Consider the following 16,846-nt stretch of genomic DNA (forward strand, 5'->3'; position numbering starts at 1 on the left):
AGTTAGCTCACGTGCTCCAGAGGAGCCTCATCAACATCATCTTTCATGATAACAAAGTGCTCTAAGCACACACAAACACAAACACACACTGAGAGGCCATGTTCGCCCTGTGTAAAGTCCCTCAGTGTCAGACACGTGTACTAAAAAAAAATATGAATGAACATTTTTCTGCTGTTCTCTTGGAAATGGGAGCATGTGGATATTAAAATAAAATCAACATGGTGGTCTGATCCTTGTGAAAAGTCTGTGTGTGCCTTTCCCTGAGTGAGTTAAGAAACAGAGACCATCCCTTTTCCAGGCATGTCAGCAAACATGCTTCACATACCACAAAAGATTTAGTTCTTCTTCATTTGCCGAGTAAGGTTCCATTTCAAAACATGAAACACACACTCTGGCCAGTTTGTCCATTATGCTGCCGTGGAAACACGGTATAAGACGACGGCCCCCGTAAAGCAAAGTCTGTGCCTGAAGTACATTTAAAAAGGTTCATTCTGAGGCTACATAAACAATTATATACTTATACACAGAGGTGGAAAGATTACTGAAATATTCTACTCATGTAAAAGTACCACTATTATGATAACATTTTACTTAGTAAGTACTTAGTAAGTACTGGTCTAAAAATGTTCTCAAGTTAAAGAAGCTTGTTTAAAATGTACTCAGGGTAAAAGTTACTTAGTTACTTAGGATTGGGATTGTTTCTTGTGACGTGCAAAAAGGACAAGGGGACATCTCATATGAATTGTTTTTTAATTAAAGGCAAACCTTTACAAATTAACTATTTTTATTTTTGTGCTGACAAAAACAAAATATGCAAACACATAATGTATCAGTAAAAATAGGTCAAAGGTCACAAATGCTTTAACTTTCTCACTCACTCAGAATTAGTGCCAATCCTGTCCTCGTCATTCACCTGTCCTCATCATTCACCTATCATCATCATTCATCTGTCCTCATCGTTCTCCTGTCCTCATCATTCACCTGTCTTCATCATTCACCTATCCTCATCGTTCACCTGTCATCATTCACCTGTCTTCATCATTCACCTATCCTCATCGTTCACCTGTCCTCATCATTCATTCAACTGTCTGTCCTCATCATTCACCTGTCTTCATGATTCACCCATCCTCATCATTCACCTGTCCTCATCACTCACCTGTCCTCAACATTCACCTGTCCCCATAATTTACCTGTCTTCATCATTCACTATCAAAGTTTCCAGTGTGTGAATTGTATTTTATCATTATTATTTACTCAGTAATGGATGTGATTTAAAACGTAGAGAAGTAATGTCACTTCCAAATAAACATAAGAAAAAGTAAAATTACACATTTTTTACAGAAGAAAATACACAGAAAAACCTACTCAATTACAGTAACGTGAGTAAATGTAATTCATTACTTTTCACCTCTGCTTATACAAACATTTTTAAGGGTAGTATCAGCAGAAATTATCGATTTCTGCTGATAAACCCTGCCAAATGGTCTGAACTGATTTATATACAATCATTTCTTATGGCTGTTCCTTACAGGAGGACAACATCAAACAGAAATTGTAACTTTCAGATGTGCTTTGTTGCTCTCACAGTCGCACACTTGTTACTTGGAGCTCACACATAAGTGTTTCCTCTGATATGAGTCCACCTCGTTGGGCTCATCCTCACCATGACAAGTCTGTTGATGCCAAAATTGTTGTTTATATTTGTCTCAGGTGAACCACCCAGGATTCTTTTGTCGTCATGGAACCACTGACAAAACAACTTGCACGTATAGGTCACATGTCTGTGAACCTGATTCTGTTACAGTGTGATCCAGACTAAGTCTGAGCTGCTGTCACGGGTCACATGTGACTCAAAAACACAAACGCAGAGTGGCGTAATTGGTAAAAGCAGGCTGAGCAGCTCCTGTCCTGGGCTGGTCGCTGTAATTGATCTTTGCATGACTAAATGGGCCACTTATTTTTGCAGTCTGAGCAGGTGCACCTCTGGTGTGCTGGTGTTTTCACACCACCCTCTGATCGCTCATTGTGACTGGGTGTGTTAGTGGGGCAGCTCGACTTGGAGCAAACCCTGCAGGTGCACATATACTCACAGAGTGCATCATGCACACAAAGTAATACAGAAAATAAAAAAAAAAGATTATTAATAAAAAAGAAATTGTAAGCCACAGCTTATCAATTAACATTTCAATATTCACTTACAGTTGACCTTTATTCACTGTAATGTTTCTGAATTAAGAAGACTTTGAAATATAGGTCACACTTTTTAAAATTCTAAAGTGAAATAAAATGTGTTTCACAAGAATGTACCACATATTCTCAAGTTTAATTTAAACAAAATATAGTTACCAAAATTAATGATTCATTTATATCTTCCCATTGTCAGCAACAAAAGAAGTATCACAGTTTTCTGCGAGATAATCTCTTCGAAACACTTGTTTAGTCTGAAAAACAGCAGTCTTGTATAAAGTACCTAAAAGGGATACTTGAGTAAAATTACAAGTATCTTACCAGAAAATTACTTTGGTAGAAGTTGAAGTCACTTTTTATCATAGTACTTGAGTAAAAATCTAGCAGTATATGACATGTACTGTACTTCAGGATAAAAAGTCATTTTCTGATATATTTATTTTCTGTTACATTTTAGAAGTAAAAGTTAAAGTATTTAAAAAGTGAGGAGTTTGGATTGAGCCATGGTAGTTCAATGGTCTTTCAATTGGAAGGTTGTGGGTTCAATTCCTGGCTCTGCTAGTCTATATGTGTCCTTGAGCAAGACACTTAACCCCATGTTGCAGCGTGTGAATGAGTATGAAAGATGTGTGAATGTGTGAATGGGCAGCTCACCAACACTAGAAGAGCTCTATATAAATACAGACCATTACCAACTCTTCTTCTTCTCATTTTATTTGGTAGTAATGAGTTACAAAGATAGTTAGAGGAAATGTAGTGGAGTAAAAGTATAAGTTGCTTGAAATATAAATAACAAAGTACAGATATGTCAATATCTGTTCAACTTTTTAGATTTAAACTGTTCGTTCCTTTTATAGATGCAAGATTCAATTTGCTATCTGCACAAAACTGTGAGTAATGACAATTTAGACTTAAAATATTACCTTTAATACAAGGACTGAATTTTCAAAGACATATTTATTTTAATCTTAGTGAACTAAAAACTGTGACTTCACCTGATCTGCCTGATGTTAAACTGTTTAAGGGAAAAGAACATATATGTATATATACATATATGTATATATACATGTATATGTATTTGAAATATCTTAAAATGGCCAGAAAACCTCAACGCTGCAGGACTGTGTCTGTGATAACAGCTTCTCTCTCTCTCTCTCTCTGAGTACTGGGTCGTGTCACATGAGCAAATTCTCACACCCGCTTTTCACAGCAAAGGAAATACGAGTGTTTAGTTTTAATGAGGTGCCATATTCCTCTTTGAGAATGTGACACAGCAACATGGGAGTTCATCCATGAGGACACTGGGAGCTTTTATTTGTAATTTACACAGAAATCAGATCTTTGGATATAATGCACACACACATTAGGGCTCTCAGGGTGATCTGAGGGGAACTGTGCCGCCTCGCAGTAACGTCACGCACATCACTCGATGCTTTTTATTTATAAAAGACTATGTTATACAATAAGAAAGACACAAGGAGCTTTAAAACTTCAGGTGGTGTAATGCTGAAGCAATTTTGAAAGAGAAAATGAGGAGCTAGTGCTACAATATGTTACAATATGTCTGCAGTTCACTGTGGGAAAAAAAAACGTTTCTTTAGAAAAGCTAATGTTTCATGGCTCCCTCTTGTGGAATTCTGATGCTGTCTCTCTCTCTCTCACACACACACGAACACACACTGGTTTCCATGACTTCAGAGGACATTGCATTGACTTACATTCATTTCCTGGAGACTTACTCGGACCTTAACCATCACAACTACTGGCCTAATTATAACCCTAACCCTAACCCTAACCTTAAACTTAACCTTAACCCTGACCTCAGTCTAACTTTAAAATACGTCTTCACCTAAAAATGTCATCGTCTGGACCTGATTTTGAGGAAGTCAAGTCCTCATAAAGTGACTGTGTGAACTGATTCAAATTACTTCTATTTGCTGTACACAAACAACAAACTAATATAAAAGTTGCTCCTAATGTTACAATATGCATATTATGTAAACACAAACGTCACACAGAGACACAGTAAAATAAAAAAACACCCCCTGTGAATTTCTCTCTTCTTCTTCTGATCAAAACGACTCAAAGAGCTTCATTCTCTCTTGGGCTGAAAGTCCATCTTTCAAACTCTGCAAGACAAACACACATAAAGAAAATCAGAGACTAACGTGAACATTTTTTCCTGTGAACTGTGGATTTTTATATATATATATAATTTATCATCATATTTTGGAATCAGCAGTTTTACCTTTGACCTCCCTCCTCTCTTCTTACATGGGAGTGGTAATTGTTCAGTTTTCTTCTGAAAAGCAGCGTCACTTGTGTTTGTCATGGAATCCTCTGAGGAAACATAGAGTGGAACAGATGATAATTCAGTCAAATGACAGTTTTGAGAGTGAGAAAAGTTTGATAAAGCTGTTGATGGGTGGATTTGATTAGGACAGAGGTAGGATTGTTTCTCATTGATTTTACAATAAGATAGATTAATCAATTATTTGAAATGTAGAGCCATGAGAGTGGAATTAATCCTCTAGGTCTTCATTTCATGATGTGCTGATAAAAGACACCTGGCCACATTGTTCACTAACAAAATCAAATGTGTGAGAGCTGAGTTCTCACTTATATTATTATCATCCCACTTTTCTAGTGTGATAAAGTGTCTCACTGAGGCTCTGTGCTGATGCGTCTCTGCCGGGAGACCAAGTGGCAAACTTGACACTGTCGCTGAGATTGTTGATGTGATGATGCGGCTCGTCCTGGTTGTGCATGCAGAGAGCCTTCAGCTTGTTCTGGGCATATAATTTGTCCTGTTACACACACACAGTGACATACAATCACACAGTTGAAACAATTTGTTTATACATTTACGGATAAAATTACACACGTTAACAAATGGAGAAATACCTCTGTTTAGACTAGAATAAAATAGAAATCTTTATCTCTTAGTGCTTTATTTCCTTGGGAATAATACACAACTCCTTAAATGGACATCCTGGGGTTGTGTGTTTATAGGTCACATATTCAGGCTTTTAAAAATGTGTTTTTTTCGTCTTCTTATGTGTTGTTGAGTTATGATTCATTTTACATCGCCTTTTTTTTAGTCGTGATTTAATGTGGCAATAATTGTGCACAATTCTTTTGTTCATAAAAACGAGCAAAGTGAACTTTGAGCTGTGACATATTCTCAAATTTCACAAATTCAATCCGATTTCAAACATTTTGAGTACTTTTTGCTCAGGTGTGCTTACATAGTTGGTGAAAATAAAAAAATGGTAATCTGATTGCCTAGGTTGTGATGGAAAAAAAAGGATATAAAACACACTATATTGCACATTCATATAGCCTCTGTGCTGTATGTTTTAACATAGTAATGGAAAAAAGCAATGGAGAAAAAGAACGAATGTAGGGTAGAAATAGAAATGTAGACAAAAAAAATGTCAATACCTTTCGAGCAATCTTCAGCTCTTCCCTGAGTGAACAGGCCTCCTGTCTGAGGAACTGTATCTCTGCATCTCTTGCCCTCAGAATCACCTGTAACATGATAAATAAAGTGATTAAGTTAACATTTAATGGCCCACTGTGTAACATTCAGGGGGCTTTATTTGATGAAATTGAATATACTGCCTAGCAGGAGGTGTGTAACCGCTTTAGAATAAAAAATAATTGAATTTCCATAGCCTTCGAATAAGCCTTTCATATGCATTTAAAGTAAGGGCCTTGTTTACAATTGGACGAACCATTTAGATTATTATCATTATTGTTATTATTATTATTATTATTATTATTATTATTAATTGGTATAATAATAATTAGTGTAATAAATTAGAATAATAAATAATTTCTATTTGTACATAATCTTGCCAGTTACATGATATGATCACAACTGACTGTCAGTACTGGGAGATGATAATAGTTTGATACTCGTTTTTTCAGAACTTACCTCCACCTCATAGAAGTCATTTGGATGTGCGTTTACATGTGATTGTTTCCCATTTAACGGGAACTGTAGCTCACACATTTCATCTGTCTCTCTCTTAAAGGAGACAGACACACACACACACACACAAACAATGGTTACACTATCAATTATGTCAATACAATTAAAGATGATTAAGATAAGGTTTCTGTAAGAAGAAAATGTCTAAACCTGTTTCTCTTTGAGCTCCTGGTTTTCTTTTTGATACTGTGCCAAGGATCTTCTCTCATCCTGAAGTTCTTGGCTCAGCTGAGAGTTTTCCAGGCATTTCTGAGTGTGCTGAACTGACAACACCTCCAGCTCCTTGTGCAATGACTGGATCTCTGTCCTGTGATGACAAATCAGAAGCAATATGACATTATACCATGAGGCAAACAACCATTCTAATATGCTGAAGGGAAGTGATAAATACTGGATATGGTTAGAGCAGGACTTATTTTAGCAGTAGATACATTTTTTTATTCTGAACTATCAATCCACATCGAAACATTTATTTTGAAATTCTCTTAAATATCGATCACCACAAATACAGTATTTCTATTGTGATATCATGATTGAATATTTGCTTTCCCCAAAAAAACTAATATAATTATTGAATCATGCTTGAGAAAAAGGAAATGTGGAAAAACACACCTTAATTGAAACTCAAAATAGCAACATTATATAATTATGATATAATAACTGCACTGCATGATGGACACAGTGTCTTTTGTGGTATACTTAAAATTTGATATCGGTAAAACTGTTGATCTTTACATCCCTCCAATGAGTCCATTCTGAGTCCAAGTTCATCTCATAGACATGAGAAAACTCTGTAATCCAGGCCTTGCTCTTACTGTATGATTACATGCACAGCTGTGTCCATGTTGTTGCTGTGGATCAGCACCACGCACAGCAGCCGGTGACACACGAAACCTGACTACAGCTCATGCAGTGCTAACTTGTTATCATGTTTACATGTAACTGGGGATGTGTTGTCATTCTCCTAATTAGTTCATTAGCCAATTATCAAACTTCATTTAGGATGTGTAGGATTTCAAGCTTCAAATAATGTCTCCAAGATTATTTTTCATCACCTGCGTTGGCACTTTGTGAACTTCTGCTTTCACGTCTGTGCCACAAAAAAGAAACATTTACTTTTATGGCATATTTTGCGACAGTTGTGACAAACAATACTGTTTACAACTGTGTGTCGTAATCCTTTAATAGGAATAGAATCAGGGTTAAGAAAAGATTAATTCTACTCCTAAAAATGAGTTGGATATAATCTCAGTTTAAGAAAGTTGGCTAAATGTGAGTTTTGCTTCCAAAGATTGTTACTGGTTATAATCTGGACATAATTAATACATAATTTCATCCACAGAAATGCTCACCTCTGCTAGTAAAACCACTTTATTACCATGTCTGTTAAGGAGAGCAAGATGTTCTGAGATCAAAGGTGCAAAGGACAAAACAAAGTGTCATTAGTTACTCACTTATATTCAGTATGCAGCTGCGTGACGTCTCCCCTCTCTCTGACTTGCTGGGACTGTCTGCTTTTCTCGAGCTCCTGTTTGTGGGCTCTTCTCATGGCTACGATAGCTGTAAAAAAACAAAAAAAAAGTGATTATTTGCCTCATTAATTGCCAGTGTTTTCCTGAGTTGAACTTAGTAAAAACATCATATATCTTGTTGCCCATGTCAACTCAATAGGCCTTATGTGCGTCTACTTTGGTATTTGTTTACCTGCCAAAGTAGCAGCTGTCTCCTGCTGCAGCAGCTGGTCTTTTTCTTTCTGCAGCGCTGCCACCTCCACCTGATGCTGCTGCAGTAGCTCCCCAATCAGCTTCCTATGCACTTCCTCCATAGCAGACACGCTATGATTCTATGATGACATTTTGAATCAGTTTTCCATCTGTACATTTTATTAATTTATTAAAATGTATTTATTAAAATCAGTACCACAAAAGGCTTTAAAATAGTCTCACTTATATTTCTACAATTGTGTACCAGCAAAAACATGTATGTGTAGTATATGCTAATTATATATGCACAAGAGCACAGAGAGAGTCATGTGGAGCTGATAGATTTAAACAAAAACTAAATTGACAGTGATTTGAATGTAACATTTTAGAGTTACACACTACAGCTTTAAAGCTAAAACAGGAATGGACTGAGATTTCGGTCTGTGATACCTCAGGTTTCTGGAGCTGTTTCTGGCCGGCCGCTCTCACCTCCAGTCCATCACCTCCTCCCATCCATGCAGTCTGCTCTGAGGAGGAGTTACTTTCACTGAAAACAGGAACCTCTGTGCAACTTTTGCTCTGTTTCTCTTTGGTATAGTAACCATGCAAGTGTTTCATCTCGTCTTCGTGTATCTGCTGAAGTTCCTGTATTTTGTCTTGAAATTTTGCTTCCAGTTTTTGCATCCGCTCCTCATGATAATCCTGGATTTTCTGTATGTCTTCCAGAAGCCTCTGGTTCCCAATCTCTGCAGATATAATCTTTTGCTCAGCCTGCTCTAGTTCTTCTCTTAGAACGCTGTTAACTTCCTCAAGCTGACACAGGGTGTGATTAAAAGCTGCCCGTTCGTTCAATAATGTGGTGTCTCGTTTTTTGAACAGATCTTGCAGTTTGTTCTGTAACAACTCACTTTGCTGCAGCTCCTGTTCTAAATCTAAGTGCAGCCTGTCTGACAAATATGTCAACTTGACCTGCTCCTGCATCCAGTTCATGTCCAGCTGTGAATCATTTTCCCTGCTGGAGTCCATACTGCTCTCACCGACTGATTCCTCACACGTTTCCTGGCAGAGTTGGTTTAAGAACTTCCTCCTTCTTTTTAGCCGGGATATAAGTCTTTCCATCCATTCTGGTTGTTTCTCAGCTTCCACCTTTTTCTCCTGTAATTGCTCTCTTTTATCTGGCTTTGTAGCCTCCTCTGGAACTCTGCCCTCCACCATCACTTGCTCCTGATACGGAGCCAGCTCTGGAGGATTGATATCTGCCAAGCCCTTCTTTTGGTGCTCGCCTTGTGGATAATTCACTTGAGTAAGACTCTCGTGCTGTCGCTGAAATTTTAAGGCAGCATAAATGAGCTCACCTTCAGCACAGAATCTACCAAATGCACTTTCCAAAGGTTCGTTGCTGTTATATTCTGCTGTCCTGGAGTGTTCTGCTTTTAAGGCTAATCTTTGGGAGATTAAGCTTTTGTATCTGTGTGCCACATTCACCTCATCTCCTCTTGCAACTAAGGATAGTTGGACGATGCCATGCTGATTCTGAAGCACCGTTAGCATTTTTTCAACTACAAATAATTCCCTCTTTAAATGCTTCCGAACACTTGTTATGTCATCCTCTGAAGTAGATGTTTTACTTTTAGCACTAATGCCACCATGAGCTCCAGCTAATGTCTCATCATTGGGGATTTTGTCCTCTCCTTTGCTGGCATTATAGGATTCATGCTGTTGTTTCTGTGCATCGTCCTCTCCTTGCTGGAGACAAGCAGCGGCAGTGGCAAGCTGCTTCTCAAAGTGTGCAACATTAATGGGAGTGGCATGGAGCCTCTCTCTGCAGGCCTGTATGATGTTCAGAGCCACGTGAAACCTGCCAACCAACATTCTGCAGCGGTTCTCTGTCTCTTGGGCAAAGCGCTGGCTTTGTTTGACCTGACTGTGAAGCAGCAGACTGAGGTGCTGGGCAGTGGCTCGGCACTGAGTGAGCTGGGAGTAGAGGTGAGGGTCCTGGAAGCTGATGTGACTCTGGTGATCCTCCAGTCTTTGTGTGATGTCCTTTAGCTTCTCCTCTGTCTCATAAAGCTTACTTTCAAGTAACTGAATCACAGACAGGAACCGTTCTGGTTCATCTCCTGCAGTAATCACACACTGGTACGATGGGTCAATCGATCGAGACCTATTTCTCATATGTTCATCAGAGTGGTTGCCATTTATCTGGACAATATCAGTGGTATTTGAGCTGATAGCCGTTTGTCCACTGTCTATTGCTTCTTGCCTCCTGTCATTTAAGGTGAGGTGTGTGGTTATTTCCTGCTGTCTGTCAACATGAGGAGGCTCTGACAACTCAACCCTCGTCTGAGAAGAGGCGCAGTTATAATCTTTCAGCACTTCATTCAGCTTTACTTCTGTCTCCTCCAAGCTATTACCCAAGACTTCCATCTTCAGCAAAACTTCACTCAGCTCTTCCTCCTTCCTGTCGAGGAGTCTCTCGTATCCTTCACGTATGTCTTGCATGTCAGCCTCCCTCTGCTGCACCTTCCCCAAAGCCACCTGCAGTTCCTCGCAAACTCTCTCATATGAATGCTCCAGATTGTAGTACTGCGTCTCATCTGTTTTCAAGCGGCTCTGGAGCCTGCTCACTTCCCCGTCTGCCTCGGATAACTGACCCTGCAGCTCTTGACACCGTTGATCAAGCTGTTCTCTTTCCTCTTGAAGTTTCTGCACAGCAGATACTGTGCGTGATAGCTCCTCTTGGAGCTGCTGCTGAACCTCTTCAATTTCTTTGGTCCAGGTCTGACTTTTACTCAGACTCTCCATCTGCTGCTCGGCATGGTCCAGTCTCTCCTGAAGCTCTTGTGAGTGTTGCTCAGCCTGCTCCAGACTAGAAGCCAAGCTCCTTCGTTCTCTGTCCTGACTTGCTTGTAGGAGCATGAGGTGCTTCTGCAGACGGGCCTCTTTTTCAGCCTGGGCTTCCTCATTAGAGCACAGCTTAGTTTTCACCTCGTGAAGATGTTTCTGCAACTGTTCCGCCTCTAGCTGGAGACTGTAAAAACTCTGCATCTCCTGCTGCAGCTGTGTCAGGCGGGACTCAGCCTCCCTCCTCCGCTCCTCGCTGGTGCTCAGCTGGGACCTCAGGGAGGACACAGAATGCTCCCACTTCATCTGCTGCTCACAGAACCGCTGTCGATCTTGCTCTAGATGAGCTTGTGCAAGTGCAGTGGCGTCACCCGTGACCAGTAACTGGGCTTGTTGCGCTAAGAGATCTGCTCTCCGCTGAAGTTCAGCTTCTCTGGTCTCCTCCTGACTCCTCTTCTGTGCCTCCAGCTCAAGGTGAAGGTCAGTGTTTATCTTCTGCAGTCGTTGCAGTGTCAAAGCTTGTTCAGAGGAATTTGAACGCTCATTCTGGAGGACAACAGGACACAATGTGCTGTACATATTAAAATCATACTTTCTTCACGACTGGTTATTATGTTTCACAGTGTCTTCGGTGATACCTGCGGATGAACTGATTGTCTTTCTTTCTCACGCTGTAGTTCATCCTGCAGATTCCTGTTTAACTGCTCAAGTCGAGACAGTTCCCTCAGTGTTTGTTCCAGCTATGGGTATATTGCAAAAAAAAAAAACACATCACCCCAAACATGTAATTGTGACTCATACAGTAAACGCTTTAAAGTCTACTCAATGAAATGAGGACCAAAACATCCACAAATATCACCGTCAGTTTGTGTTTGTACTGAATATTATGGTAACTGCACCGGTATCAAACTTCCTGTTCAAAACATGTAGAGAAGCAACATTTTCACTAGTTTGATCACAGTTTAACGACACATTATACATGTGTGTTAATTCTTTTTGCATAAAGCGAGCGTAGGGTTTATACATCCACACAGTGGAGTTACACTGAAGAGATCATTTCATAATCCTTGTAATTTTTCAGCCACTATTTTCTAACATATAATGTGTGAGGAGGAAAAAAATTCTTCTTGCAAGGTTGAGTTTCTTGTTATTACACGTACACTCACTCAAAAAACTGTTTTTGTGATTGAAAATTTACGATGCACTTTGCTCAAACTCACCCACACAACCACATAAAAACTCACCTCTTTGACGAGCTGAGCAGTTTGCTGTTGGTCCTCACAAGGCAGGGTTTCCCTCTCTGTCACGCACTCAGGTATGACGAGGCTTTCACTCCCTAAATCTGAGGTAGAAATACAAATTTCAGCTCCTTTAATAACACAATGGTGCACAAAGTGATACACAATGTGTTTGTTTGGTTTTTTTTATAGATAAAAACACAATAACCTATCCACAATACAGCAGTCAGACACAGTATGGATTGATTCTTCATTTGGACATTTAACTTTATTTATTAAGTGAGTCTATTAAAATAAAATCTTATTTTTCTCCATTTACTCACCAGTTTGTGAGGTTTCCACAAGAAGTGGACACTGGTGACAGGAAGGACAGTGGTCATCTTCCACCTGTAGAGGAGGACTGATAGGAGGCAGAGGTGAGCTGTCATCTGCAGAACGCTGCCCTTTCTCTGACTTCAGTTTGTCCTCTTGTTGATGTGAATCTTCTGCTAAGTCACCAGTCCTGTGCTCTTGCATACAGTCGTTTTCACATTTCAACCCAAATTCAGCTTGCTGATGTGCTGTCTGGGCTGAAAGGGTACTGTAGGAATCAAACAAACAACCATATGTACAAACAACAACAGGTTTTTGTTTTTAAGAAGATAGAAACAGCAATTTTCCTTTAAATGGAAACACAATATACAAAGTCGATGTTCTACTGAAGAAGACTTAAAAAGACTGACGCTATAAATCAAGTGAGAAGTTGGCAAATTTTCCCAAAGACTTCTTTTAAAGGGGAGAACTTTTTGCAACCAGCAGAGTCGCCGCCTAGTGGCTAGTCAATATATTTCCACTTCCTATTTGGCACCAGGAAGAACCCAGAAGTCAATTTTATTTATACAGTTTTGTGGCTTATATAAATTAAATACAGATTATGCAGCACTTAAAGAATATAATTAGAAATAAAACTGTATTTACGTTGTGACTTCAGGTGTAAGACTGGGCTTCACATTCTTCAACAATGCTTGGACCCAGTTGTGTCTCATGACCCCAGAGGTCATCGCACAGAGTGTGTACGCATCATCTTCGGTCTGTGGGGAAAAGAAACATCAATTGCCAACTTTCATTTGTGAGGTTATACTGACATTGTGCATGTATTTCACACTGTGGTCTTTTGGTGATATTTAACACCTTTTACTTCAAGCAGGTCTAATCCAAACATGTCTTGCTAAGTATAAATATGTGTTAAAGACTTTCTTTAATTAACAGAGGAAGTAGGAATGTGATCAATAACAAATAGATGGAATTATTGTTTTCCAGCGCCTAGCTGAACATAATCCACAACACAAATGGCTGGGCCCAAAAAGGATCCCTTTAGCCATGTCGACTGCCTGCAGCCAGATGAATATATTTATATAATTGGGATTATAACTACGAGATTAGATGATCACATGGCTCACAGACAAGTTTCCAAATAACTACAAAAACAAAATAAGACCATATCCTGTCAGGTTAACTTTGTGTTATCTGCAGTCTGTGGAGCATTAAAGGAAAGAGAAGTTATAAAACTGTTTTTAAAAGTACCTTTACTTTGTTGCACTGGTGATAAGTTGCAGTTAATGGTGATGAGGAAGACTCGGGTAGTTCAGAGGAGCAGCTTGTTTTCATTTTCTCCACATCAACACGACACTGGTCTTTATTATCCCTTAATTACAAAAAAATATGATAGACAAACCCAGTTTTTAATGACTGAACATTATTACTATTTATAATTCAATAACTCGTAATAATACATGTTTTTATTTATCCAAAACAGCAAAATCCAAACAAAGCAAAACCAAAAACCTGATTTGCTCCTCAGAGGTAGACTCCTGCATTTTCTTGCCTGATGTTTGCCCTCCTTTAACTTTTGAGCCTGGAACTGCATTGTGTGACTCTGTTTCATAGACAGCACAGAAAAAAACAGCCATGTCGGCAACAGTATGGGGTTTATTTCCTTGCTAAATGTTTGGAGCATTTCTATATACCTCAGCTATTTTATATGGTGCAAACTTAGAACAAATAATCAGTCATCATCTACCACTTTATCCTCCACCAGAGGGTCGCGGGGTAGAACAAATAAATGATTATAAAATAGTTAAAAATGTACCTTGTCCAGTGGGTCTTTGGTCAAGTCTGCTGAGGGAACGGCTGCTTCTTATGAACGGGGCAGCAGTGAGAGAGGTGGTGTGGAGGGACGAGAAGCTCCGGCTGCCGCAGAGGCGGAAAGATGGTTTCCCTGTACGAGATCCATGTCTGGAACCCCGGTGACCAACGGTGGTTTGGTGGCTGAGGCTGCTTCTTTTCAAGCTGCCACCGACTTTACTGACACTCGCAGGCGCGCTTTGGTTGTTGCTCCTTCCACAGCTGACACTGGATTTAGATGTAGTGCTGCCAGCATGTTTACCACCAGTAGACAGAGGCACTGTTAGCTGATCCTGGAAGATATGACGAATGATAGCACACAAAAATAGTGACATACAGAGAAAAATCAAAGCTCTGTCCATTTTAATTAAATGGCATGACGATATTTACATGTAAGAGATCACATCTCTTCTTGCTCACCCCCATCCCTGCTTGGACTCTTTGACACATACAATCCAATCACCCCTGGAGAGAACTTTTTAATCCTCCCAAGAGCTCTTAATTTGCTTAAGTACAATCTGTCTGACTGTGATGGAAGAACACACACGCGCGCGCACACACACATTAAACCTAATCACACTTGAGCAATGGAAATAGATCAGACGTAGGCAGTCAATTCCAGACTCACGAAATGCAACCTCACCGATTCCAGAGGCAATCAATCTGTGGCCGCAGCACACCGACAGAGAAATCAATTGAAAAAGGCTCAAAGAGTCCTGAGTTGGCAACATGTGCAGGTTTTTACTGCACTGACTTGATATCCAGCCATTAATATGCTCCTACTGGCAGGTAATTACATCCATCTTAATGACCTGTGAACATTGCTTGATAGTTGCAAATATAACAACTAAAAACTGAAAAAAAGAGGTCACATAATGGTGAAGTGGGTAGCAGTGTTGCCTCCCAGCAAGAAGGTCATTGGTTTGGATCCTGGTGAGACCAAAGGCCTTTCTGTGTGGATTTTGCATGTTCTCCCCGTGTGTGTGTGGGTTTTTTTCCGGGGTTCACCGGTTTCCTCCCACAGTCCAAAAACATGCAGGTGTGAGAGAGTATATTGGCCCTGTGATGGACTGGTGACCTGTCCAGGATGTGACCCTGCCTTTTGCCATGTGTCGGTTGGGATTGGCTCCAGCTCCCCGCGACCCTCATGTGGAGGATAAAGTGGTAGGAAATGGACGGATGAGTTAAAATGCTGGAGTACACGAGCCAAGATGTCTGCCATGCAAGGTTCAAATCAAAAACAGTGCATAGAATTATTTTTTTTGTCAAACATTGTAGGTCTAAGTAGAATAAAGAACACATGAAAAACACAACCCCCAAGAAAGAATAGTTTTTTGTGCTAAAATCAAAGCATAAAAATAAAATACCATCTCAGCCATATAGGACAATTTAAGCCCAATTTTTATTTTAAATCTCTCTGGTTTATGTTCATCCTCCCAAATATTGAGGAACTACTCATCACATTTTACTTTTATGTGTGTTTTATGTCCAAAACAATGTGTTTTCCATCACATCTGAGCAACAACGTTGCATGGGAATTATATCCTTTTATGCTAATAATAATAAATCTGACCTGTATTTCAGAACTTCCAAATGATATAGGTACGTACCTTTGCCCCTCTCCCCTGTGTGGATGCGTTGGTCTTGGAGTTTGCCTGGCTCTCCAGAAACCTACAAGATAGAGGCAGTTTCTCGTCACTTCCGCAAAATGAAGGCACATTATTTTGCACAAACAAAAGCAGCTTGCAACTTGCAAATGTTAATGAGAGTTAATGAGTGAATGAAAATCAGCAAACAATGACAAGAAATGTTTATTTTTCTCATTCTTCTGCTACAATATGACTTCTTTTATGTTATTTAGCTGGTTATGACATGAAGAAATGTGTTTGTTTACATAGTGCATAGTGCATTTATAGATTTATTAGGATAAGGCCAAGAAATGCAACCAGAATTAGGTTTACCATATATCATTGTGACCACAGATTCTACACTAAGAGTTTGTCTATCTATTTCACTTCTCCTTGACATCAAATAAGCAAACATTAAACTACTTATCCTCCATTAAGAAGTGGGCAAATGTTGTGTTAGTCTAAATGTTAACTGCTCATTCTTATTATAAAGTATTAACCTCTTTGAATTTTTTAGGCAATTAATCTCACTTAAACAGTCCACAAACAGTGCCCTAAAAAAACTTGTAACAGCATGTAATACTGTGTGCAGAAATAACTTACAACTGCTGACTCACCTCGGCGTCTTTGACATCATTCTTAGAACCACAACGAGACCACAAAGCTAAGTATTTCAAATTATGGCTGATCATATTATTGATTATTGCTCAGTCTGCAAAATGAAGTGTGCTCCCTCTTCTCACAAGTAGGTCTGTGCAACAGTGTCCAAAACACACACACACACAGACAGATAATCCAACAGTTGACAAACTTCATTAGAGTTTGTAGGATTAGGTCAACAGATTTAAAGGATTACTGCACTGTAATTTTAGTGAACGGTGATGTATTCGCATTTCTTCACAGTTTAGCTTGAGCTTGAAATTTCTGTTTTTATTTAACGTCATTGCCATTTAAAGTAGCAGCAGTTAACACATTCGCTCAGGTGTGGCTAAAATAGTCTGAAAGCTGTCACAGTGGATCTGTGACCTCATCTGACCTGGCAACAAAATATTATTTATTTATTATCTTGGGTTGTGAGAATGTGAG

The 16,846-nt window shown here is 39.3% G+C and overlaps 1 protein-coding gene across 4 annotated transcripts; it reads right to left on the minus strand.

The window, feature by feature from the left end:
- Positions 1 to 4,256: 4,256 nt before the first annotated feature.
- LOC122784671 (golgin subfamily A member 4-like) lies at positions 4,257 to 16,508 on the minus strand. 4 transcript variants are annotated; one of them, XM_044049967.1, is made up of 18 exons: positions 16,364 to 16,508; positions 15,743 to 15,803; positions 14,098 to 14,425; positions 13,794 to 13,884; positions 13,533 to 13,653; positions 12,927 to 13,039; positions 12,293 to 12,549; positions 11,976 to 12,073; positions 11,370 to 11,471; positions 8,338 to 11,277; positions 7,889 to 8,027; positions 7,639 to 7,744; positions 6,335 to 6,491; positions 6,128 to 6,220; positions 5,632 to 5,718; positions 4,853 to 4,976; positions 4,436 to 4,527; positions 4,257 to 4,316 (listed from the first exon to the last, which is right to left on the minus strand). In XM_044049967.1, the coding sequence occupies exons 1-18, from the start codon at positions 16,450 to 16,452 to the stop codon at positions 4,260 to 4,262; spliced, it is 5,055 nt and encodes a 1,684-aa protein (XP_043905902.1). In that variant the 5' UTR covers positions 16,453 to 16,508; the 3' UTR covers positions 4,257 to 4,259. The 4 variants fall into 4 exon arrangements, with proteins under 4 accessions (XP_043905902.1, XP_043905901.1, XP_043905903.1 ...); XM_044049966.1 differs by having other exon boundaries at positions 4,853 to 4,994; XM_044049968.1 differs by having other exon boundaries at positions 4,853 to 4,994; positions 16,378 to 16,456.
- Between the last annotated feature and the right edge of the window lie 338 nt (positions 16,509 to 16,846).

The sequence above is a fragment of the Solea senegalensis genome, linkage group LG19, assembly GCF_019176455.1.
Source record: "Solea senegalensis isolate Sse05_10M linkage group LG19, IFAPA_SoseM_1, whole genome shotgun sequence".
NCBI classification, from domain to species: Eukaryota; Metazoa; Chordata; class Actinopteri; order Pleuronectiformes; family Soleidae; genus Solea; species Solea senegalensis.

What these genes read in the sequence shown, in the direction of transcription:
- LOC122784671 (XM_044049966.1), bottom strand. Translation starts at nt 16,452, where the DNA reads ATGATCAGCCATAATTTGAAATACTTAGCTTTGTGGTCTCGTTGTGGT. An exon ending in GACAGCTGCTACTTTGGCAG is followed by an intron (nt 7,745 to 7,888) that starts GTAAACAAATAC and finishes GTTTTTTTACAG; the next exon opens with CTATCGTAGCCATGAGAAGA. An exon ending in AGAGAGGAGGGAGGTCAAAG is followed by an intron (nt 4,317 to 4,435) that starts GTAAAACTGCTG and finishes TTTGTCTTGCAG; the next exon opens with AGTTTGAAAGATGGACTTTC.